The sequence below is a fragment of the Zingiber officinale genome, chromosome 5A, assembly GCF_018446385.1.
Source record: "Zingiber officinale cultivar Zhangliang chromosome 5A, Zo_v1.1, whole genome shotgun sequence".
In the NCBI taxonomy this organism is placed as follows: domain Eukaryota; kingdom Viridiplantae; phylum Streptophyta; class Magnoliopsida; order Zingiberales; family Zingiberaceae; genus Zingiber; species Zingiber officinale.
Window position 1 is genome coordinate 29569672 of NC_055994.1, and position 25091 is coordinate 29594762.

The 25091-nt window shown below is 34.9% G+C and overlaps 1 protein-coding gene and 1 long non-coding RNA gene across 6 annotated transcripts; one reads left to right on the top strand and one right to left on the bottom strand.

Moving 5' to 3' along the window:
• Positions 1–2068: 2068 nt before the first annotated feature.
• Positions 2069–2943, bottom strand: LOC121982727. The gene is made up of 3 exons (XR_006112211.1): positions 2722–2943; positions 2377–2618; positions 2069–2088 (listed from the first exon to the last, which is right to left on the bottom strand). It is a non-coding gene; the product is annotated as an uncharacterized LOC121982727 (long non-coding RNA).
• Positions 2944–12646: 9703 nt separating this feature from the next.
• Positions 12647–24619, top strand: LOC121980373 (nijmegen breakage syndrome 1 protein-like). Of its 5 annotated transcripts, none has more exons than XM_042532384.1 (14): positions 12649–12843; positions 13079–13132; positions 13705–13966; positions 14147–14235; positions 15284–15414; positions 15887–15933; positions 16079–16184; positions 16257–16343; positions 20796–20967; positions 22976–23463; positions 23567–23628; positions 23699–23801; positions 23902–23987; positions 24171–24619. In XM_042532384.1, the coding sequence occupies exons 1-13, from the start codon at positions 12807–12809 to the stop codon at positions 23956–23958; spliced, it is 1695 nt and encodes a 564-aa protein (XP_042388318.1). In that variant the 5' UTR covers positions 12649–12806; the 3' UTR covers positions 23959–23987; positions 24171–24619. The 5 variants fall into 5 exon arrangements, 4 of the variants coding, with proteins under 4 accessions (XP_042388318.1, XP_042388319.1, XP_042388317.1 ...); XM_042532385.1 differs by having other exon boundaries at positions 23902–23967; positions 24171–24618; XM_042532386.1 differs by lacking the exon at positions 24171–24619 and adding an exon at positions 13359–13395 and having other exon boundaries at positions 12660–12843; positions 23902–24166.
• Positions 24620–25091: the final 472 nt, after the last annotated feature.

Here is a 25091-nt window from a genome sequence, read left to right on the forward strand (position 1 = left end):
ACCAAGTGTCCGGTTAATCTTTGACTCACTTGGATTTTTTTCCTCGTGCCAAGTATTGGTCCTCCATGACTCACTTGGATTTTCAAACACCATGTGTTCGATCAACCTTTGATCCACCTAGATTTTTCAATGTCTGGCTTCACTTACTAGGACTTTTCACTATCTAGCTTCACTCATTAGGATTTTCCCACCTGACTTCACTCACCATGATTTTCTCACTGCCTAGCTTCACTTACTAGGACTTTTCATCTGCCTACTTTACTCACCAGGACTTTCCATCTGTCTGCCTTCACTCACCAGGACTTTCTTCACTACCTGACTTCACTCACTGGGACTTCTCACACCAAGTGTCCAAACCTTCATGCCCCACTTGGTTTTTCTTCTTCTGTTAACTATTTCATTGGTCTTTCCCTTGCCTAACCTCCAGTTAGGACTTTCCCAGTTAAGTATCTAGTCAATGTTGACCTACTTGACTTGTCACGCCCCGGAGGAGTCTCTGTCCGAAGAAATTTCGGCAGCATCTCCCCTGTACGGCGGACAATCTGAAACTTTTCTACAAGCACTATACACCTCAGCCACATGCGGCTGGAATAATAACACAAATTAAAACAAACACCACGCAATTTATAAAAATATTCAGCCTCTGGCTGTCACAACCACGCAGTTAATAATAGTAATCAATAACAATAGGACTCTGACTCGAAATCCACCCTATTCCACTACACTCGTAAAGCTCAAATCCAACGAACTCACCTCTTCTGCCGTCCAGGCAGACACGTAGTAGAATGAAATCCAATATCATATCAAAAATCCATCAAAAGGTATCACTCCATACAATATCCATAGGAAAAATCCAAAGACAATACTAAAACAAAGTCTGATATAGAAAAAGGCCAAATAAAAACAAATAACGAACTAGTAGAGAACTGGCTCTACGTGCAGATGGGGGGCCAGCGACTGGAACTGCTCCGGACAGCTTCAACCTGAAAATATCAAACACTCAGCAGGTACAATTGATATGCATAATAAAACAAATAACAGACAACACTAATCATGCGTACAGTCTCCTGAATACGAGAAGGAATAAATGCAACTGGAACGAAATCAGGAGATAACTGTACTAACCGGGATCAAGGTACAAAGGTAACAGGTCGTCAGACCGAAGAAATCATAATCCTGTATGCATGTCAATCAAATGCATCCATACAAATGCAGCATATAAGTGCAGCAATCACAAACAATAAAATGCAATAAATGCATATGGTGACCGTGCACTCGGACATCACTGCTCCTGACAGTGACTGAGTGGACGGAATGCTGTCGGAGTACTCCTGTCCTCTGTCCCCAAATCATAAATGGGGGAGCTCAATGCTCTCATCTCCCGGTACACAATGACGGGGAGGATATCTCTGCCGGCTACCACGCTGAGTCATCTGACCAACGGAGCCAAACAGAGTCCACCATCTGCCGGCTACTACGCTGCTACACTAAATGCCAGCGGAGCCAAACAGAGCGGAACTGACTGCCGGCTACCACGCTGAGTCCTCAGACCAACGGAGCCAAACAGCAGAACCGCCACACACCTGCCTGATATACCACTAATCCATGGGTGGTGGTGGTGTGTGCAGTACATGTAACTGGCGATGGGCTCAACCATAGTGGAGCCGACAATCGCACAGCATGCAAACATGATGCATGATACTAAGCATGGCAATCTCATGAATAACATAGCAAGATCCATACATAAATAAAAGATGTACCACAAGTCAATGTATCGGATGGAAGGTACACAAACAGATAGGGTATCATATAAACCCTAGGTCCTGAACATGATGTATCATATGATTGGGTCACTACCGAAAGCATGTATGGTCAGATAAATAATAACATGCAGTGCATAATAAATAAACAAACAACATGTAACAGCTCATGTAGTGACCAACCGAATCAAATGGAAACACAATTCTTGCTATATGTTTAACACTTTATCATGCATATCAAAAGACATAAGTCAAAGTACCCGTCTCCAATAAAGTGGTCCAATCCGTCCAAATCCGGACGTCGAGATACTCGTCTCGCGTCAAGGTCCTGTGATACCAACAGAGATATATTTTATTTAGCTAAAATTCCATTAAATTGCTAAATAAAATCCTTAAAACTATCTAGGCAAAACCCTAAATCATAAATCATCAACATATCCGAATTTAGCTAATTACTATATGTATTCACTAGCTAAATCAAATTCCTATTAAATCAAGAACCCTAATCAACTAATTCCAATTACTCAAGCCAGAAGAGATTTTCTAACACAAAATCCACATTTAACCTCATCATTAAACCAACCAAATCCAATAATGAACCCACTCCAAAACTTACCCAAACTCAAGTAGGTGGTCAAGGGTACAATCCGGCTACAGAGGTTTTACAATTGCTTCCTCCCTGTTTCCACTTCCTCTTCTTCAGTGATGGTAGTACAATACAAAATCTACTGCTGGTGGTAGTGAAACCGGCTGCCGGAGGAATGGAGAGTGAAAGACAATGGTGTCGGGCAGCAGATTGGGATCACCAAGAGGCTAGTCTCGGATTGCTTTGCCTCTGTCCACAACCCGGAGAGATAACTAAAGCACAGAGAAAACAAAGCAAAGATTAGGGCAAAGGAGCATCCGAGAAGAATTGGCCGGGAATATTCGAGATGAAAGCAGAGAGGAGAAAAACCGGCACTGCTTGGCGTCGGCGGAGACGCTAGGGCACAGATGACAGCGCCGGCACTGGAGTTTGTCTAGGGCAGAGGAAGGGTCGCCGGCACTGCTCGTGCGTCGGTGGAGATGCTCGGCTCGGCGGCGGCACAGCCCAATTAGAGCACGGCGTCGCTGTGGTGGCGGCAGAGGAGAGGAGAAGAAACGTCGGCACGGCTTTGGTGCACTCGGGGAAGAAGGAAGGAGGCGGCTAGGGTCCGCGCAGAGGAGATTAGGGCAAGGAGAGGCGCGGCGGTTTTGTGGAGAAGAAATGGAGGAAAACGGCGGAAAATAAAGAAAAATAATAAGAAAAAGAAAAGGAAAAAGGAAAAGAAAATAAATCTTTTCCTCATTAAAACAGGGTAACCTAAACAGGCTTTTCCGGACCCCGTTTTTATCCCCGTCCACTCGTCCGTACGAGCTCCGAAAAATCTCCAAAAATTCTAGAAAATTCCCTTATTAATATTCGCCTATTTTTCGGTATTTTACATGACTACTCTCTCATATCAAACTGGTCATCCTTTAAACAGTGAAGAATGACACCAATAATCTTCTAAATGGACAATTGCACCTACAATCTCTATATATTTCCAAATATCAGAACTCAAGCTTGAGTGAAATTGGTCAACTTTGACTCAAGGACAATTGCACCAGCAATCTTTTTCTTTTTTATGTTTGACAATACATTTAATTTAGGCTAACCCATATTAGCCTAACTCCAACTTCATGTATATGAGAGTCTAACTTAAACCCCATATTTTCACCCACTTTGACAAACATCAAAAACTCTTCCCCTTAAGAGTAAATTTTGTCAAAGTAACTCAATAAAAGTCTCATACCGTTTATTTTATCCTATGCTCACCCTTGACCATATATTGTATCCTCACCCTAGAGCATTCATTCGTTTCAATGAAGATTTTCAATCTTCCATTAAAAAAATAATCTAAATCATCCTTTTAAGGAGAAACTCCCCCTCAAACATACTCCAAACTTTTATCATTGCACCAACAATAATTTAGAATTTCTAAACCTTTAGGGAACCCAAAATTGAAGTTTTGAGATTCAAAATTCAACTTTGAAACTTAACCTCTTCCTAAACTCCAAGTTAGTCACTTTTAACTATCCCTTTCTTATTTTCATCAAGAAAACTTTCCTTAAATACTTATAAATATATTTTAGAGGGTTAGGGATGGTTAACTCAACTAAATAAGCCTTAGTATACTAAAATTAAACTATTTCAGCCAAAATCAACATCCTTAATCGATTGGTTTCAGCTACTAATCAATAAAAGCCTCTCTAAATTGATTGAAGTTAGGTTTCAATCGATTACCACAATGCTAATCAATTGACCTAATTGATTAATACCTTTTAATTGATCACTTGATCGATTTCGTGAGCCTATGTGCTTGAGGAAATTCAATCCAAATGATTGCCCTAATCGATTGGGGTGTGGTAATCGATTGATCCAATTGATTACCATAACTGAATTTCTGATTTTGATTTCAGACCAAATTTTAGAAATACATAAATAATTCTACAAAATTTTAAAAATTATGAAATTTTAGGTAGACATTACTTATGTCATATATTATTAGAAAAAATAATTTTCTATAAAAATAACCCCTATTTTTGAAGATTTACATGTAATTGAAAATCATTGAAAACTTTAATGTTTCTCTCAAGTTTGTGTTTAACTATTCAATAGTGATTACTATCAATAAATAGTCTTCTCCAAGGTTTTCAAAAATATTTTTGAAATTATTTTTTGAAACTAATTTCCAACCATAATCTTTAGGTTAAATGTACATGACTTGTACACTTGCTTTTTCCATGATTGGATAACACATAATCTATGCATTTTTGATGAAACTAAAACTCAAATAGATACAATAAATCAATATCTTGAGTTTTATTCATCTTCCTAACATCTCATTATATCTATATGCATCAAAACACATACAAGCTAACTTATTGTCCTTGTGAGATATAGATATTGGTTTTCCCTAATCTAAGGGATCATACATTTCTAACTAGGTATTTTAAATTTTGATTATCTACCTAGAATGTCATTTGATAATTAATATTATTGTCCTTAATTACAAGAAATTAAAACAATGCATAAAAATGATCATGGCATATATCACATGCATACTTTCCAAAAATGCACTCTAAATACATCATAAATGAAATGATACATGTATAAGATGTATCAAAATATCATGGCATTTTCCATGATGAAATATGAATATCAAATATGATGTCATGCTAGCATAGCATGTGATAGGGCAAGTAAAACATGACAATTTTGTTGGTTGGTCTTAGGAAGATTGTATCAGTTACACTGTACTAAAATTTTATACAATTGTCGAACCTTTCCTAAACAACCTATTGTGTTCTTTAGAAGTTAAATTAGGAATCGCAAACAGAACTTAATATTATTGATTCCAAATTTAACTTATCTGTTCTTAATGGTTTAGACTTAAATCGCAAGCGGAACTTAACACTATTGATCCAAACCCACCTACGTTATAAATTCAATTAAATATTAATTTCCAAAATTGGCTTCCAGGACTGCATGGTGAGGCACATGACCTTCTTGGGTATGGGAGCATCCACCACCGCCTAGACAAAGCCTTTTAAGGAAAGCTAATATTTAATTTCCTTATATAACTCTAGGTTTAACCAAAAAGAAGAATCGAATCACAAATTCGAAAAACAAAGAAAAACACAAACACGAATTACTAATTCGAAAAACTAGATCTAATGTCTCTTGTGTTTGGAATTCATATAAAGAAAAATAACTATCATGATGCGGAAAACAATTGCTAATTATACCTTTTCTTTGCAAGCTAATAACCTCGAGATCTTCTACCGTATTCCTCGCCTCGCCTTGGACGTCGTGTGGACGATGATCCTCCAAGATGAACACCACCCAAAGCTTTCTTCTCCTTCTTCTAATTTTCGGCCACCACTACCACAAAAGAAAAGAGAGCAAAGAGAAAAGGAGAAGAGAGAGGGCTGGCCACACCAAGAGAACCACCAAGCAAGAGAATAAGAGTTATGTCTCATGAGGTCTCCTCACCCCTTCTTTTATATTATTTGTCCAAGGCAAATCAGGAAAGAATTTTTACAAAAATTAAAATCTTCCTCTTGTTTTTCCTTTTCCCTTTTTATTTTTCCTTTTCTTTCCTCTTGATTGAATCAATCACCAAATCATTGGATGATGATTTTATTTTAATTTTTATTTGGCCGGCCCCCTTGCTTGGGCACTAAGCAAGGGTGGTCGACCCCCTTAAAGAGGAAGGAAATATTTTTTATAAAATTTTACAAGAAGAAATCCTCTTATAAAATTTTACAAGCTCTCTTTCCTAAAGTGGATATTAAAAAGGAAAGTTTTAAAAATTAAAACTATGTTTTAAAATTTAAAACTTCTCTTAAAAAATTTCTTTTTTTTAACATGAATAGAAAATTTTAATTTTTAAAACTTCTCTTCCTTTTTTCTAAAATCATGAGGATGGTTAAAAAAGGAAAGTTTTAAAACTTTTAAACTCTCTATTAAACCATGTTACCTAATTCAAATAAGGAAAGTTTTTAAAATTAAAATCTCTCTTTTAAAACTTATAGTTTTCTACAAAGAGTCTACAAAGAGAAGATTTTAAAAATTCAAAACACCCCTCCTATTTGAATTTATTTTGGTCGACCCCTACTTGCTTGGTCACCAAGCAATAGGACCGGCCCCATAGAGGAGATGGTGGCCGACCATTGCTTGGTCACCAAGCAATGGGTCGGCCTCTTTTCTTGGACACCAAGAAGGGCTTTTAATGAGTGGTTTATAAGGCACTAATGAGGCTACGACAAGGACCTAGAGGAGAAATTGGTTTTGGCCTTCCGATGAGCTTGAGTATCTTGTGTTCGCCCCGAACACACAACTCAAGTTCATCAACAATAACTCATTCCACTAGAGAGTTATTGTTGCACTACCGCACCAATCCCAAATTACATTTACGGGCTCCTTCTTATCATGAGTGTGTTAGTCTCCCTATGTTTAAGATAATGAATGCCCACTAATTAAGTAAGTTACTGACAACTCACTTAATTAATATCTAGCTCCAAGAGTAGTACCACTCAACTTCATTGTCATGTCGGACTAAGTCCACCTGCAAGGTTTAACATGGCAATCCTTATGAGCTCCTCTCGGGGACATTCTCAACCTAGATTACTAGGACACAATTTTCTTCTATAATCAACAACACACAAAATAAGTAATATTATTTCCCAACTTATCGGGCCTATTGATTTATCAAGCTAAATCTCATCCTTTGATAAGTTAAAGAAATAGATACTAAATATATATGCTTGTTATTATATTAGGATTAAGAGTACACACTTCCATAATAACTAAGGTCTAGTTCTTTTATTAAGTCAGTATAAAAAGAGCTTATCTAAAATGGTCCTACTCAATACACTTAGAGTGTACTAGTGTAATTTATTAGTCAAGATAAACTAATACCTAATTACACTACGACTATACTAATGGTTTGTTCCTTTCCATCTTAGTCGTGAGCAATTATTTATAATTTATAAAGAGCTGATAACATGATCTTCTATGTGTGACACCACACACCATGTTATCTACATTATAAATTAATTGAACAACTATATTCAACAAATAAATATAGACATTTGACCAATATGATTCTTTTACTTTAAAAATAGATGTTTACAAAAGTTAGGTTTTTAGTATACACTCTAACAAATTTAGCATAAATAGGAATACTTAGATTTTTATCTAAGTTTTATCCTTAATCCATTTTTTGCTAAGTTAAGCCTAATTTGACCTAAAAGCGCCTTTTTCATTAAATGTGCTAAAATCCTAACTTAACACATTTTGCCTTCTATCCTAGTTGTGTCAATTTAATTAAACTCAATTCCTTAAATATTTTAATTGATACATATTTACTCTTCAAGAGTAAAAATCAAGTTTTCATTTTCAAAGTGTCCCAACACCTTAAAATTGTCCTAACATGTCAACTTCACCATAGTTAGGTTTAGAATTGACACACTCTAAATTCATCTAGAGTATAGAGAACACACTCTTAGAAATCCAAAATCTATTAGTGCTCCTTGGGTGTGCTGGATACTTACTAGGGATAACTTTCCTAGAAACCTTCCTAATAGCTTTCCTAGACTTCTTTGAAGTCTTAGTCACATTAGTTTCCTCAAAGTCAACTTTAGGGATTGATTCCTTTGTAACTTTGACTTAACTTTTAGACATAGGACTAGTTCCATAACTATATGGAACTCTATGGTATGAAGGCTATATGGAACTCTTAAACGATTACCATCTTTGCAACTTGCTCAAAACGGCTATATTTTTGAACCTTAAGCGATTGTCCCAATCACTTAAGAGAGACGTAATCGATTATCCTATAATCGATTCCACTCTCTTCTACTTGATTGTGAGAAAGGTCGTAAGTGATTAAGTTGTCTTGCTTAATCGCTTACCACAGTTGAAGTGATTAGGGTAATCGCTTCAGCACCTTTCTATTTCTTCATAGAAAGGATCTTAAGTGATCACCTTGATCTCTTAAGACATCTTGAATCACTTAGCTTAAGTAATGTAGGTCGCTTCTATAGTCGCAATTTCAAGCCTTAAGCAATTAAGCTAGAGCTTAATCGCTTAACCTCTGCCAAATCGATTATCCCAATTGATTTGGCAACCCTAGCTCCTAAACCCGAGTCCTATCCTTGTCCAACATTCGGTCAACTATGACCCGTTGGAAGTCCTCATTGCCTAGCATCTGATTACCCTTGGCCTACTGGGACTTCTCCATCAAGTGTCCGGTCAATTTTTTGATCCACTTGAATTTTTTTCCTCATGCCAAGTGTCCGGTTCTCCATGACCCACTTGGACTTCCAAACACCAGATGTCCGATCAACCTTTGACCCACTTGGATTTTCCAATGTCTGGCTTCACTCACCGAGACTTTTCACTATTTAGCTTCACTCACTAAGATTTTCTCACATGACTTCACTCACCAGGATTTTCTCACTATCTAGCTTCACTTACTAGGACTTTCCATTTGTCTGGTTTCACTCACCAAGACTTTTTTCAATGTCCAACTTCACTCATTGGGACTTCTCGCACCAAGTGTTTGGTGCTTCATGACTCACTTGGTTTTTCTTCTTCTGCCAACTATCCCGTTGGTCTTGCCCTTACTTAACCTCCAGTTAAGACTTTCCCAATCAAATATCCAGTCAACCTTGACCTAATTGACTACTCTCTGATATCAAACTGGTCAACCTTTGATCAGTGGAGAATTGCATCAATAATCTCCCAAATGGATAATTATATTTGCAATCTATATATATTGTCAAATATCAAAACTCAAGTTTGAATCAAACTGATCAATTTTGATCTAAGGATAATTGCACCAACAATGACAACTCCTAGGTCATTAGTGGAGAAATAGTCCAACTGAAGTTGCACATATGTCAATCTTTATCAACATATCAACTGGATTATGACTTCCTTGTATCTTCTCGAGAGCTAAAATTCCATCCTCCAAAGTTGATCTTATGAACCGATAACAAACTCATATGTGTTTTGTCCTATTATGATAAACAAAATTATTAATCAAAAAAATAACACTCATACTATCACAATATAACACACCTTGTCCTGATTGAAGTGTCCAGTTGATTAGATGACGACAGATTTGTTATAATAAGGGCATAGATCAATTCCTGAACGGTGCATGTCCTTGGAAAAAAATTCCTTACCCTAGCCATTTAATAGTTGGCTATAAGTTAAATCTATGATTTACCTCTCTTTATATAACTGAAGACAAGTTATAAAAGACACTTGAGATGAATATAATTATCTTTTACTACAATAACATAGTACATCTAGATTCATTGCCCAACCCTTCCATAACGAAAGCAACCAAATCATCTTGTTACTAGCCTCTGTTGTAGCAACATACTTTAGCTCACTAGTAGAAGGTGCAACTATCTTTTGTATTTTTAAAACCCAATTAACTGCAGTATTACCCAGAGTATAAATCAATCCAGTAATAGTCTTTCTACCATCTACATCACGAGTCATATTAACATCAACATATCTATGCAAGCTAAAATCCAACTTTATAAAACATTAAGTGGAGTTTTTAAAACCTTTCAAATTCTTAAAAATCCATTTCACCACTTATTTAAACATGCTCACAACTCTGACTGCACGTGCTATATCTGATCTAGTATATATCATTACATACACGAGATAACCAATGACAAAAGCATAGGGTACCTTGTCCATGTAGGCTCAAGATGAAGGTGATTGATTCTTGGATAGATGAAAGTGACATGCCAAATGTGGGTTCGCTGGCTTTTCTCTATTCATATTGAATTGGTTAAGCACTTTCTCTCTAATAATTCTCATTCCAAGGATTTATTTTACCGTATCTAAATTCTTCATTGCAATCTCCTCTGACATTTTTTTTTCAACTTGTCAATTTCTAATATATTAGCTCCAACAATCAATCTATCATCAATATATAATAATAAAACAATATATGAGCTATCAAACCTTTTAATGTAATAATAGTGATGTCCTTGACATCTCAAACAATCATTACTACTCATAAAATTATCAAATTTTTATACCATTATCTAGACGCTTATTTTAAGTCAATATAGATTTTTCTTTCTTTGCATCTCAAAACCCTATGATTGCTACAAGAGAAAAATAGTTTTTATACCCATTTGCTGAAAGGGCAAATTTTCCTTTGCCGCTAGCTTAAGAATCATTCTGATTTGTGGTTAACTTAATCACTAGATAGAAAATATCAATGTAATCAACTCCTCTTTGCAGTGGCGGATCCAAGAATTTAAATAAGGAGGGTCGATTTTTACACGGAACAAGGAACGATATCTTCTATCTTCATCGATGGAATCTCATAATACTAAGGATTCTACCGCCGACAAAAGAGACCTCTTTGTTAAAAGGCTTTAAGCGCCAACCTTATTTTATAGTGCCTGCTATCATCGTGTTCTTCTTTTATTCGGTAAACCCACTTATTCTGCAATGCCTTTTTCTCATATGGTAACTCTATTAAATGTTATATTTTATTAGACATCAAAGAATCCATCTCATATTCCATGACTGACCCCCACCAACTTGATTGATTCATCAACCTAAATTGCCTCCTAGTAACTTTCTGATTCACCTTTGTCGGTCAACAAAATAAAATTAAGTGATGAAGAAAATCTCAATGGTGGTTTGACAGTTCTAGAAGATCTTAATTCTGACATGGGATTAGTTTCTGAGATTACAAAGAAAATTACAAGAAACTGTTCTCTCAGAACTATTTTTCTGAATTATCTTTTAATGATTGGTTACCTACAATTATAAGAGTAAATTAGGATTAGAGTTATAAGAGCTACAAATAATGCGTCAAATGCCTAAAATATCCCTAGGCTCCCCACATATATTAACAATTGTCACCAGCTGATACGTCTTTTCGTTGTTGATGTTGAAATGGTAAGCGGTAGAAGGAGAGAAGAAGAGGGGAGACACAGGGAACAGATGAAGTGGACTGGCAGGGTGTTCATGTAGTTTTCTAAATATTTAAGATTTTATTTTCGACTACGATATAATATATAAATTTGAGATATTAGATTGCTAAGTCATCCGTTGTGAACATTTTCGGATTTATCCTAATGATTACTAGAAAATTTTTTTAGGACTGACTCAATCTCAAGATTAATCGATCCAAGAACTAGATACTTATACTAATTATATATTTATACACATGAAATTATTATCTTGCAGATCCAACTATGTACGATGTTTATGGACTACTAAGAGCGTGGGATGTCTGAAAGTGCAATGATTCTGAGCGCCTCCATGCTCTCAGTCTTTCCTGATATCACGATAACCTTTCTTTGTATATAAAAGGGTAAAATAATGGTAAGGGAGAGAATGGACGATAATTGGGGCATTGGGCTGGTCGGCAAATGAGGGAGTCTAAGGCCACAAAAGCCATTAAAATTTATGCACTATTTGGAAGATTTGGAAGGAGATGAGGGAAGGGAAGAGAAGTGTAAAGAAGGGAACGAGAAATTTAAAACTCTATTTGAAAGGAAGTGAATTAGGGAAGGGAAAGAAAAGGTAAGGAAGGATAAATTTTAATCTTTCTTATTCATGAAACGAAAGAATTTCTTATACATTGATTTGAGATGTAACGAAGGGTAAAGGGAATTTAAAAAAAATTTATATTCTAATTTTATCCCTATTTTATTATATTAATTTTAAAAATTATTATTTTAAATATTCTTTGCGTTATGACAAAAATCATTCTCATCGCTCGACTCACATGGCCCGACCCTCACACTCTTTCGACACCGACTTTGATATCGACTTTGACGTTGACTTTGACACCAATGTTGACACTGACAACGACTTTGATGTTGACTTCGACATCGACTTTAACAAATAAGTTAGGATTGTTTGCATATGTAATTCTTAACCAATAAATGTATGCAAGATATACTAAGTTCTTGAATGCGTAAATCTTTAACAAAAGTACGAATAATTTTATAATTTTATATATTTAATTTTATTATCCTCACTTTCCTCCCAAATATGATACCAGATATTACGTTAATAAAATTTTCTCTCCCTTCCAAATAAAAAGAATATAAATACTTTATTTTCCCTTCCTTTACCTTAGTTTTTCACTCTTTCCCTTCTGTTAATAAGCTTTCACTCACCCGATCCTCTATAGTAAAACGGGATTAAGTGGCGCTCAAAATTTTAGAGGGTAAAATGGTAAAAACATAAATTTAGAAGACATTTTTAAAGAGTTAGAAAATTGTGGAGGGTATGTTGAATTTTTTTTTTTTACCCCAAATTTATGGACCGTCAATGTCTTCACCGGCTGCTTTCGAAATAACGCAGCGACGCGAGGAAGAAGAGAGCGAGCGTATGTCGGGAGCAGCGAGTGTCAGACTGTGTCTCCTCCCTTCTCCCCTCATCTAATGATCCCAAATCTCGTTCCCTGAGCGTTTGAGATGGTTTGGGGTCTCTTTCCCGTCGATACTGCGCGAGGTAACATTTACTTTTGGGATTTTCACGGCCCTCGACTGTAGATTCATCTTTATTTTTGTATTGTTTTGGAAAGAAACTTTTGATTCGTCTATCAGTGTCGGTGCTGCTAACCTTTCGTTCTTCAGGATTGTGTGTTTAGTAAAAAGTTTGTCTTTTAATCTTTTTTTTGATCTAAATCTAGTTTTTTTTTAATGCTCAATGGTGTATGGCGTATGCCCGTTTGGTCCCTTCGCAGGTGTTCAGAAGTACTACATCTTCTCCCGAAGGACGTACAAAGTTGGTCGAAAGGGTTAGTTTTTTTGTAAAAGTTTTTAATACTTGCATTTTCTATGTGGGGTTTAGTACTGAAGATGTGGAAGTTCAAATGCTTTGATGTTTCTCTAATTTTTTTTTTTTTTTTGTATAAAACAGTTGTTTTATTCTGATAACCAATTAGAGTTTAGGGTTTTGAGACATTTCGTGCACACCAACTCTGTTTTTTTTGTTTTGTTTTTTTTTCTTTTGAAACTTTGCAGTTATGCCCACAACTCTGGAAAATCTGTATCAACTAAGGTTAGATGGTACTTCATTTATTGTGTTATCATACAACTTTAATCTTTATCATTTTATCTCAAAATACTTAGCTTACAGCGAGCTAACCACTTATGCTTGTGCACCTTTTTGCTTGGTGTAACTTATTGGCTGTCATAGAAATTATTTCCATTCATATGCTAAATTGAGACAGAACTTCTCAATGGTAAAGTTCTTGTTGGTGACATTTTTGAACTTCTGCATTCATGTAAATAAACTCAACATCTTTAGGATTATTTTTCTTGCATTTTCATTTGGTGCTGTTTTTGTTTTTTGTTTTTCCTTTTCTAGACTGTGATGTGGTTGTTCAAACGGACACATCAATTTCGCGAGAGCATGCTGAGATTGTTGTTGATAAAATGACATCTCAAGATCCCTCTATAAGTAAGAGCATGACTTCTCCCACATGTGTTCGAATTATTGATCGATCAAAGTTTGGTACAATCATCAACAAAGAAATGGCATCAAAAGCAACTCAGTTGAAGAAAAATCAGGAGATAATGCTCACAGATGGAGATTCTGTTACTTTTGGAACAGGCAATGCAACCTTCAGGTGAATAATAATGTATACATTTAGGTGTGGTTGGTACCATCCTTTTGTATTATTTTGGTACAAAAGTGAATTAATATATTCTTCCCCACCCTATCAATAATGCTTTATCTTCTGTTCATCATTATTGTTAGCTAATTCTTGTGATACTAACATATTATCGTGCATATGGTTTTCTTGCAGGTTCTCTTATGTTCCTCTGCTGATCTTTTTACATTGTATGAAATCCACTCCATTGGATTCAGTGCTTCAGGCGACAATATCAAATATTGGTTTGTATAGTTCTTGGGTTTTTCTTCTAACTGATGAAGGCAGTCTTGAACTCGCTATCTGCAATTGCCATACTCTTATCATAGATTTTAAGTTTCAATTTTCAACTTTCTTGCAACAAATTTCTATATACATTTCAGAGGTAGTCAAATTTGATTTTTTGCTTATTTTCATCAGTCATTGTTTTGTGCTATCTAAATGTGTGATCCCTCCACCTACATTGAGTAATTGAACACTAGATGGATTTGCTGTAGTTGCAGATTTCTTACTGCTGATCCTTTTGCCTAGTAACACCAAGATTTGTGGTTTCAAATCACCTGATTATGCAACTTTAATAAATGAGAGAAACGAGGATTTAAGAGTATGAAAGTTAAAGAACTATAGCCTGATTTTTCAGATGCTAATGAGTAAACAATGAGGTAGGTAGGAAAAAACATGCTTAAACAATACAATTCTAAGCATGCTTAATCATTTATATAAAGTTTCTTGCTTTCTCCAATTTATATTGTTCAATCATTTATATAAAGAAAAAAAAAACATAACTTATGGATAGGCTATTCTGGTATCAAGCATGTTAAGTTATACCTGAAATAATGTTCTTGGGCATGTTTCTTTTGTGTATGTACCTTCCTCTTGTGTACTGATTTAAACTACAAGTGTGTACCACACAATGAGTTAGATTATATATTTCTATATATTTTCAAGTGGTACTGCAAAGTGACTGCCTTTGCTAATACTGATTACCCTAATTCTGGTGGATGTTTGCTGGACATGAAGTCTCACACCATACTGAAGCTACAAAAAGACTAATTTGTCAACTTAATAATCTTATACTGGTCAACTCAAGGACTTGCCATACCAAGGCCATCATTAACTTTTCTCACTTTTTATTCACATCATAATTTTTTATCCACTTTGAGTAATGGCTATTACACTATAATATAGTGGCTTCTCCTTACTTTGAATTGTTTCACTTTGTTCTCAAGTGGGGTCAATTAAGATATTCACTTTATTAATTGCTGACACTAATAGTTGAAGTTTTACTTTAAGGGGCATATGCTACCAATAGCTGGAGTTCTGAATGCACACATGTCGTTGTTGAAAAATCTTCTCAGGTGACACCTGAGCTTATTCAAGCTGTTTTGGCAAGGAATCCTATTGTTCTCAGTGACTGGCTTAAGGTATTTAGTGCTTTCTCTTGATTACGGTATTATTCCTATACCTTTGACATGTTATACTTATACCTTTGACATGTTACTGCATCTTACATCTTCCCTCTAGTTTGTATTTTGGAGTTTTCATTTGTCAATCATTTTTATTAGGAATTGATAGAAATGAATTAGGTCACTTGAACTTGGGTATGAGTATCTGACATGGGTGTGGATGTAAGTTCAAGATAGTTGCTTATAAAAATTGTTACACGTGATTAGTAGAGGTATTTGAATGTTGCCTCAGTTTAGGTGCTAGAGTGTCCTTTTCATCAAAGGATCATTATCAGTGCAAGTATCATTATCAGTTCAAGTAGTTTGGTTCATTTATCCTGTATGCAGAAATTTGACTATTTATCGGAATCAGTACTGCTGACACTGTATGACCTTGGTTTTCTGTAATTGTGATTACCTCTTAATGTAATGTCTGTATCTGAATTTTCAGGTGTTTGCTGAGAGGAGTATATGCACAGAAATTCCTAGTTGTACTATGTAAGTTCCTATGCTAATATCATGCATAATTGTTCCATACTAAAGAATTTCAAGTTATTAACACTGCTGGAAAACTCATTGAACATAGGAAATCTTCGATCTTGAATGCTGCTGAGATTGCATCTTTTTGTGCCTTGTTTTTTAGGTATGTCCCAGATATGTGTTTAGATGGGACATCGGTAAAAATTGTGGAGCCCAAACAACGGGATAAAGTACTTGAAGGCTATTCTTTTGTCCTTGGATCATATAAGGTGGTCTTTGTTTTTCCTTGTGTCTCAAGATTCAAGATATTCTAATGCTAATCCATGGATTTCTTTTAACAGTATAAATTTGGGGATATGTTACAATCTTTATTAAAACTAGTTGGAGCTAGATGCCTCAGTGCTGATGAATTTTCTTCAAATAGTCAGGTATGTCAGTTTGGTTATGTTATTACTAAATCTATCTTTAATTTCATTGACGGTGGCTTTTAAAAGAAACCTACTGTTCTTTATAATTGAAACTGTAGCTATTACAATTTTTTTCTTATATTATAATGTCTCGTATCATTTATTTTTGGTTTGAGTTTTTTCTTTAGCTGCTCCATTTGATGAGCAGTATTTGTGTTCTTTAGAAAAGAACAGGTTGATGCTGATGATGAAATTAAAAAGTATAATTCTTTGTTTCCTTAAACTTCTACGTGCTAACATCTTGTCATCATTTTTTTCCCTTTTTTGGAGTTTTTTCTTCTATTGCCCCATTATAATGAGCAGTGCTTGTGTTCTTTAGATCGGCAATTTACCAAAAGGCGCATTTAGATTTACGAATTGACTAAAAGGCATACTATACTTTGATATTTATCAAATAGCGCACTCAATTTTCTATTCTTCCCGTTCTACCCCTCAATCATTTGTTTCTTCTCTTTCCTCTTTTTCATGCATGCAATTTCTTTTCTATTCCCTCTCTACAATGCACACATCCTCTCCTCTTTCCTCCCCTCTTCTCTTTCCTCTCCCTTTAGGATACATGCATGCATGCAAGCATAATATAGGCCTGATATAATTCCATATCAGGCCCACGGGATTAGAGTTTAACGTATTTATTTTGATAATATTTTAACACCTTCGCAGAAGTTGAAATATGCAATGGATGACACCGTTGAACTCCTTGCAACCTCAGAAATCCACAGGACCTGAAATGAGTTCAATCCGATGTCTCTAGGTCCATCAGTGGATTTTGATCAAAACTCACTGATGGACCTAGAGACCTTGGATTGTACTCATTTCAGGTCCTGTGAATTTCTGAGGTTGTAAGAAGTCCAACGATGCTGTCCATTGCATATTTCGACTTCTCCGAAGGTGTTAAAATATTGTCGAAAGAATCAGCTAAAATAGCCCAACGTGAGTCTGATAATTGATATGGTTCATATTAGGCCTACATTGGGCATTATTTATCTCATGGTGGAGGTTATCTTTTAGATAATTCTTGTTTTCTTTTGAGATTGTTATACCATATTTTATCAACTTTAGTCGATATAATTTAACAGAAGTTTAATGGGGAGCAACAAAACAAGTGAGAGAGTCGGAAGGACAAGAAATAAGATCAGACCACGCTTACCGTTCACTTCTACAAATTGTTCTCCTTCGCAGACTCCACAAATTACATCTTGATGCTGTTGGGTTCGCTTGGTGCCACAGGGAATGGAGTTTCTCTACCACTTATGATGGTGCTCTTTGGAAATTTAATCTAGTCCTTTGGAGGAGCTTCAAACGGATATAATGTGTTTCATCAAGTCTCCAAGTTATGTGATTACAATAACCTTTTTAGCATTCTATTTTGCGATTGGTTCCTCAAAAATACTTAATAGTTAAAGAATGAAGTTTGTTGGAAAAAGAATGTTTGATAGCCATGGATCTGATTGCATAGTAGCACTGAAATTTTTCTACCTAGCAATTGGAGCAAGCATTGCATCTTTTCTTGGTACGAATATTTACTTGACTCACCATTAAACCTCTATTACATCATATCCACTAAAGTTGACAAAATATGCTATAACAATCTCAACCAAACTCAATAGAAAACAAGAATTATTAAAAGACAATATCCACCATGAGATAAATCAAGCCTAGTGTGGGCCTGATATTAATTATATCAGGACCATGTTGGGTTGTTTTAGCTAATTTTTTCTATAACATTTCAACACTTCCGGACAAATCAAAATATGCAATGGACGACACCTTGGGACTCTTTGCAGCTTCAGAAATCCACAGGACTTGAAATGAGTCCAATCTATAGTTTCTAGGTCTATCAGTGAGTTTTGACCGAAATTCACTGATGGACCTAGAGATCTCATATTGCACCCATTTCAGTTCCTATGGATTTATGAGGTTCTAAGGAGTTCAAATATGTTATCCATTATTTATTTCAACTTCTCAAAGGTATTATAATATAATAAGAAAGAATCTATAAAAATCTTCATGTTGGACCTTAAACATATATCAGAAGTTAGTTCTTTTCCCTTATCAAATCTTGGCAACTACTCAATGCTTATTGACTAGGATTGTACATCAATTATCAGTCTTCTCGTTCATCTTTCAATAACATATTGATTATTACTCTAACCAGGGATGAAAGTGAAGAGATCTATGCTACTACATAATTTTTTAGTAACACAACTAAAGCAACATTTGCTAGAGTAGCCTCTCAGCAAAGTGATTAGCGTAAAGTAGTTTCGAATTATCTTGATTGTACTTTACATGCCAGGGTTGTTCATTCTAATATCTGATGCTAAAGAAGTAAGACTTGTGTAAAAAGAAGAGCTAAAAAAAATTAGGAAATCGATATGACTACATGATGACTTTGAGAAGATATAGAGATAGAACAATGTAATGCTACCAATCCAACAGATGAAAGGAAAGAAAATGGATATGATGTTATTGAACTCTTCTTTAGACCGACATCTTTAGTTCATTTTAGACCCTTTTTTTGGTTTTCCAAAGTTAGCAGACAGGTGAGGAGCATAAGGTGTTGATCCTGTTTCACTAACGAATTTTGAGGAAGAATAACAATACAGTAAACATACACCAACAAGGATAAGAATCACAATAAATGTGGAGATTTTTCCTTATTATATTATAACATCTTCGAGAAGTCGAAATAAACAATGACTAGCATATTTGAACTCCTTGGAACCTCATAAATCCATAGGAACTAAAATGGGTCCAATCTGAGGTCTCTAGGTCCATCAACGAGTTTCAGCCAAAATCCAATGATATACCTAGAGACCTCAGATTGGATCCATTTCAAGTCCTGTGGATTTCTGAGACTGCAAGGAGTCCAACAATCCCGTCTATTGTATATTTTGGCTTGTCTTGAGGTGTTAAAATGTTATAGGAAAAATCAGCTAAAACAACCCAACATGTTCCTGATATGATTAATATCAGGTACCCGTTGGGCCTAATATGTTTCACATCAGGCCCACGTTGGGCTTGATTTATCTTATGGTGGAGATTGTCTTTTAATAATTCTTGTTTTCTATTGAGTTTGGTTGAGATTGTTTTACCATATTTTGTCAACTTTAGTGGATATGATGTAACAGAGGTTTAATGGGGAGTCAAGTAAATATTCGTATCAAGAAAAGATGCAATACCTGCTCCAATTGTTAGGTAGAAAAATTCCAGTGCTACTTATATGCAATCAGATCCATGGCTATCAAACATTCTTTTTCCAACAAACTTCATTCTTTAAATATTAAGTATTTTTGAGGAACCAATTGCGGAATAGAATGCTAAAAAGGTGATTGTAATGCATATACCTTGCAGACTTGATGAAGCACATCATGCCCATTTGAAGCTCCTCCAAAGGACTGGATCAAATTTTCGAAGAGCACCATCATAAGTGGTAGAGAAACTCCATTCCCTGCGGCACCAAGCGAACCCAACAACATCAAGATGTAATTTGTGGAGTCTGCGAAGGACCTGATATGGTTCATATTAGGCCCATGTTAGACTATTTTAGTTGATTCTTTCGATAATATTTTAATACTTTCGGAGAAGTCGAAATATGCAATGGACGGCACCGTTGGATTCCTTGCATCCTCAGAAATCCATAGGACTTGAAATGAGTCTAATCTGAGGTCTTTAGGTCTCTATGTTAAACTGTAATCCCGTGGGCCTCATATCAGGCCCATATTATGCTTGCATGCATACATGTATCTTAAAGAGAGAGGGAAGAGGAGAGGATGCATGCATTGTAGAGAAGGAAAAAAGAAATTGCATGCATGAAAAAGAGGAAAGAGAAGAAACAAATGATTGAGGGGTAGAACGGGAAGAATAGAAAATTGAGTGCGCTATTTGGTAAAGTATAGTACGCCTTTTGATCAATTCATAAATCTAAATGCGTCTTTTGGTAAATTGCTGTCTTTAGATTGGTATAGCTTGATGATGATGAGGAGAGGAAAAAAAATATATAAATCCTTTCATTTCTTTAAACTTCTCTCCTCTGTTTTTTTTGGTTCTTGAATAAGGTCATATGATATAGCTGTACCGGGCATGATTTTGTGCATGTAAACCCTTTTTATTATCTATATTTGTGGTTGCATTGTAAAACAAGTCTTTCAAGCATCTTTTGCTGCATCCAATTGATTTAGAAAATTGAAAGTTCCATAGTTCACTAGAGTAATTGTTCCCATGTGCGGTTTGCTTTTCATGTGTCTTTTTCTCAAAGAGAAAATAGTGTCGATAGGCTAACTTTTTAAAAACGTTGTCCCTTTATTTCAAATTGTCTTTGCTGCCCTTCAATTCACTTCAAATTTGTTAACAATAAAGAGCTAGTAAATTACATTCTTGTAAATATTAATTTTTGATTTAGGAGAATGTTTGTAGACTTCTGCAGATGGGGAGAATAACCAGTTTATTCTTGTTGTTCCTATTACCTCTGCTGATGAATTCAATCCCTCGCGTGAGCTGTCTTCTTTGGCCAGGGTTGTCGATGTAAAGCTAGTTGCTGTTATTCTATCTGGACAGCTGGACGCCTCCATCTTTGAGCAATCCCCCTGTGAGTATCCATGTGCAACACATAATTCCTTGAAAGATATCTATTTCAAACAACCATTTTACTTCTTTATATTATGCAAGTCATGCTAATCTGACGTGAAAATACTACAAGAGGATTAGGATTCAAGTTATTTTGTGCTAAGGCATGCTAATATAATTTAGGAATGTCAACTGATTGAGAATTTTGGGCACTATCTGGAATCAGTCATGATTACATTCCTATTTCTCTGAGCCCGTCTTAAAGCTGGCATATTTCCTCTTCCTGAACTCTCCAGTCACCTGTATGGATGGGTATTTGTATCTACTTAATAGTGAACCAATGGAAATCTACTGACAACATCTTATTTGATTGATTTTTTTGTATGGCTTGAAGCGGTTTATGTTCATATGAAAAAAAATGCCTATTTTTGGTTGGTCAAACTTCTTGGAATAAATTAAGGGATGTTGTTTGCTTCAGTAGATTAGCAGGTACACCATGTTTCAGGTGTTGTGTTATAACCTGCCCAAGCGAGAAGATTCACTCATTAACTTGTAAGGCTTGGGCCCTAGAATGTCTAATCTCTAGTTGATAATAGCTTATTCATCTAATCTAAAAAGATTATTGCACATAACTCTATATTTAGCTAAATTTGGGTGTCAATCTCCCCCACTTAGGGTGCGTTTGGTTCGGGGTTATTCTTGATAACCTTGGTTATCCATCCAAGATTATCAACAAAAACCTTGTTTGGTTTAGGTATTCGATGATTCCCGAGTAATGTTCTATGCCCGACACGTCAGCAAAAGGGTCATGCAGCTCGGAATCGGAAAACCTCAGAAACTAAGGTTTTTCTTGATTCCGGGGTTAACGAATTTTTTTTACCAAAAATATCCTCCGATAAGAAAAAACATGGAAAAAAGAGAAAAAAAATGTAAAAAAATATTTAAAAATGTAAAAAAAATAAAAAAATGTTTAAAAAATTTTAAAATTTTTAAAAATAAATAATTTTAAAAAATAAAATTTTTTAAAAAACTATAAATTTTAAAAATAAAAAATTTACATTAAAATTTTTTTTTAAAAATTAAAAAATAAAAAATTTATAAAAATTTAAAATTTTTAAAAATTAAAAAATAAAATAAATAAATAAAAAGTAAAATTTAAAAAATGTAAAAAAATAAAAATAAAAAAATATAAATAATATAAAAAATATAAAAACATTAAAAAAATAAAAAAACACATAAAAAGTAAAAAAATATACAAGAAAAAGAAAAGTAAAAAAACATAAATAAATAAATAATAATAATAATATTATGTATAGTTGATATTGTAACTGAGGGTAATACGATAAAATATTAAACTAAGGTATTCATTAAAACCTTCAAACAAACAAGTTTTTGTTGCATTACTTAGGTTGAACCAAACAACATTTGGTTATGTTTTATTCCCCATAACCTTGGTTATGTAATTACCTGGTAATCACATAACCAAGGTTATACATGATAACTTGAATCAAACGCACCCTTAAGGTTTTGGTGTTCCCAATGAAAGTTGCACAATTTGAGCTTTAGAATCACTCCTAACCATCGAAATGTGAGCCCAATATTGGCTCCATCATCACTATCACCCTTTAGCGCTTCATCCTACCTGGTATATGTCCATTTCAATACCAAAATGTTAAGTCTGTTTAAATGAGATAACTAACATATTAACTTGTTAAGACTCAATATTAAGCCTAATTAACATGGAATTATCATCAGTTTATAACGGCATTCATATGAAGAGAAAAAAAAAAGTTATTAGCAGCAGCAGCTGTAAAAGCATTTGAGAAAAAGAAATTATAGTTCCTAATCCCTAATTAACTGAACTTCAGCTTGCATATTACAATAACTAAACAAAGAATTTTGGTCTAAGGTATACAAGAAGCACTTCCATGTATGGATACATATGATTTCAATATCCTTATATATGATATACTCAAATGGCATATTTCAACCCAATGATAATTTCACTCACTTTGATATATTTCCTGCAGACGTCGTTTTATCTTCGCATTCGACCGACGAAACTGTGGTAGCTGCTTCAGATACTGAAATGGATACTGCTGCATCCGAACATGTTTATGCCTCATCGAAACCTCAAGTTGCCATCAGTCAGAAAAGCGAAGATTTGCCAGAGCATAGATCTGAGTCTCAAAAGGTCCCTACAAGTTTCAGAAACAGAGATAACATCAATGAGGACTATGAAAATTTAATTGCACAAAGATCTGAGGATGGAAAAGTTGCTAAAACTCATGATAACAACGAAAGTGATAGTATCTCCACCATTCCCTCCAAAAATGTTTCAGATTCAAGCTCTAAAGATGGTGTCATAGAAAAATTGGTGAAAAATGATGAATCTGTTGACAGACATGAAAATTCGGATATCATATACAGCCAGGATCTGATCGTACAAAACAGTAGCATGAAAATTCCTCTAAGATCCACTGCCAGAGGATGTGTAAACTTCAAATGTTTCAGAAAGGTAGTTTCTTTCGAGTTTGGTTATAGTCGTGTTACTTTCCTACAATTCCAAATTGCATGTAGTTGTACTTTGGCTCAATGATACTTTTCTACTGATCATGTAGAAAGAGATTGTATCTGGCAACAGCTTCAAGGATCTCATTCCCTTTTCAAAAGATCCATACAGGTATGTATAAGTTTCTCTACATCCTGGTGAAATTTATTTCCTTTTATTCTAAAGTTGATTATTTTTTCAGAGAGTATGATTGCACAGGTAATCTGACATCAGAATACATCACGGAAGAGAAGAAACGCAAGCAACTCGAAGCAATTGCTGAGGATTTGTTCAACAATGACAAGGTATCAACAGAACATGCATGAAATTTTGGTGTCCAAAACTTGTCTGTATTGCTTGAGCTCTATAGTGTCTAGTATTATCTTCTATATTATTTTGGGACAGGGGAGGAAGCGTGCTGCGGCGGGAACTTCTATTTATTCTCTTTTTACTCAGAAATGACAAGTTTGGGTATCCAGCAGCATGCATCAGTTTGTCATTGTGTCTTGTTTTTAGCTTATATTTCTCATCGAATTATTCCTAATTTTTGGTTGGTTTGATTTTCCACTGCTACTGATGCTGATATCAATTATACCTCTACTTGTGAACAAGTTTTATTTGTGCCACAAAACTGACTAATCATGCTATTATTGTTCATGCGTTCTTGTTACCAGATTTTGTGTACTGAAAGTGTGGCACCTTGCGTTTATTGTCATCTGCCAAGTTGTCGGTTTATTGTGGGCTGTGGACCGTGTTGTGCCCTGATGATACTGAAGCTGAATTCAGATTCAACCATTTCTCGACTGTGCAGGTTTTTCAGATGCTATTCTCAATGTGTAGATGCTGACATTTTACTTCAGAAACTGCTGAATATGTTTGAGGCAAAGCATGTCTTTGAGGATCTAGCACAAGTCACTTACAAAATTTTCATCAGATCATGCAAGCGTTCTCTGCAGGATCTTACAAATCTAATTAAACGTGGAAACAGTTTCAAGTCTCACGGGGTGTCCATAGGGTGAAAATTTTACTATAATGGGGTAAGAGGTCAATGGACATATCTTTGGGGGAAAAAAAATTCTCACATCCTTAGTCATTTGATAAACAGTTTTAAGTTGACATTATGATTTACCTTTCTTTATATCAAAAAAAACTCTTCACATCTTTAGTCATTTGACGGTTAACTATAAGTTAATGTTATAATTTACTTCTTTTCATATAAATGACAGTTAACTATAAGTTAATATTATAATTTATTTTTTTTCACATAATCTGGGAATTGACTGAGAGATGAAAAATCATTCATTTGAATAAGTTAAATTATTATTATTTTCATTAATTAAAATATTTTTGTATATAACATACAATACATAATTAATTGTGTCATTTATATAAAATACGTATACCTACATAAAAGTATAAATTGCATATTTACTGGTTCAATCTCTGATTGTTCTAGGTACTATAACCTTTATTTCTGATTCTTCATTTGTTGCAATCTGTTGGGGCTTGGAGCTCAAGCTCCCAATTACAAATGCCCATATGCAAACAATGCATGATATTATGTAAATTCGTAAAAAAAAAAAAAATCTTGAATA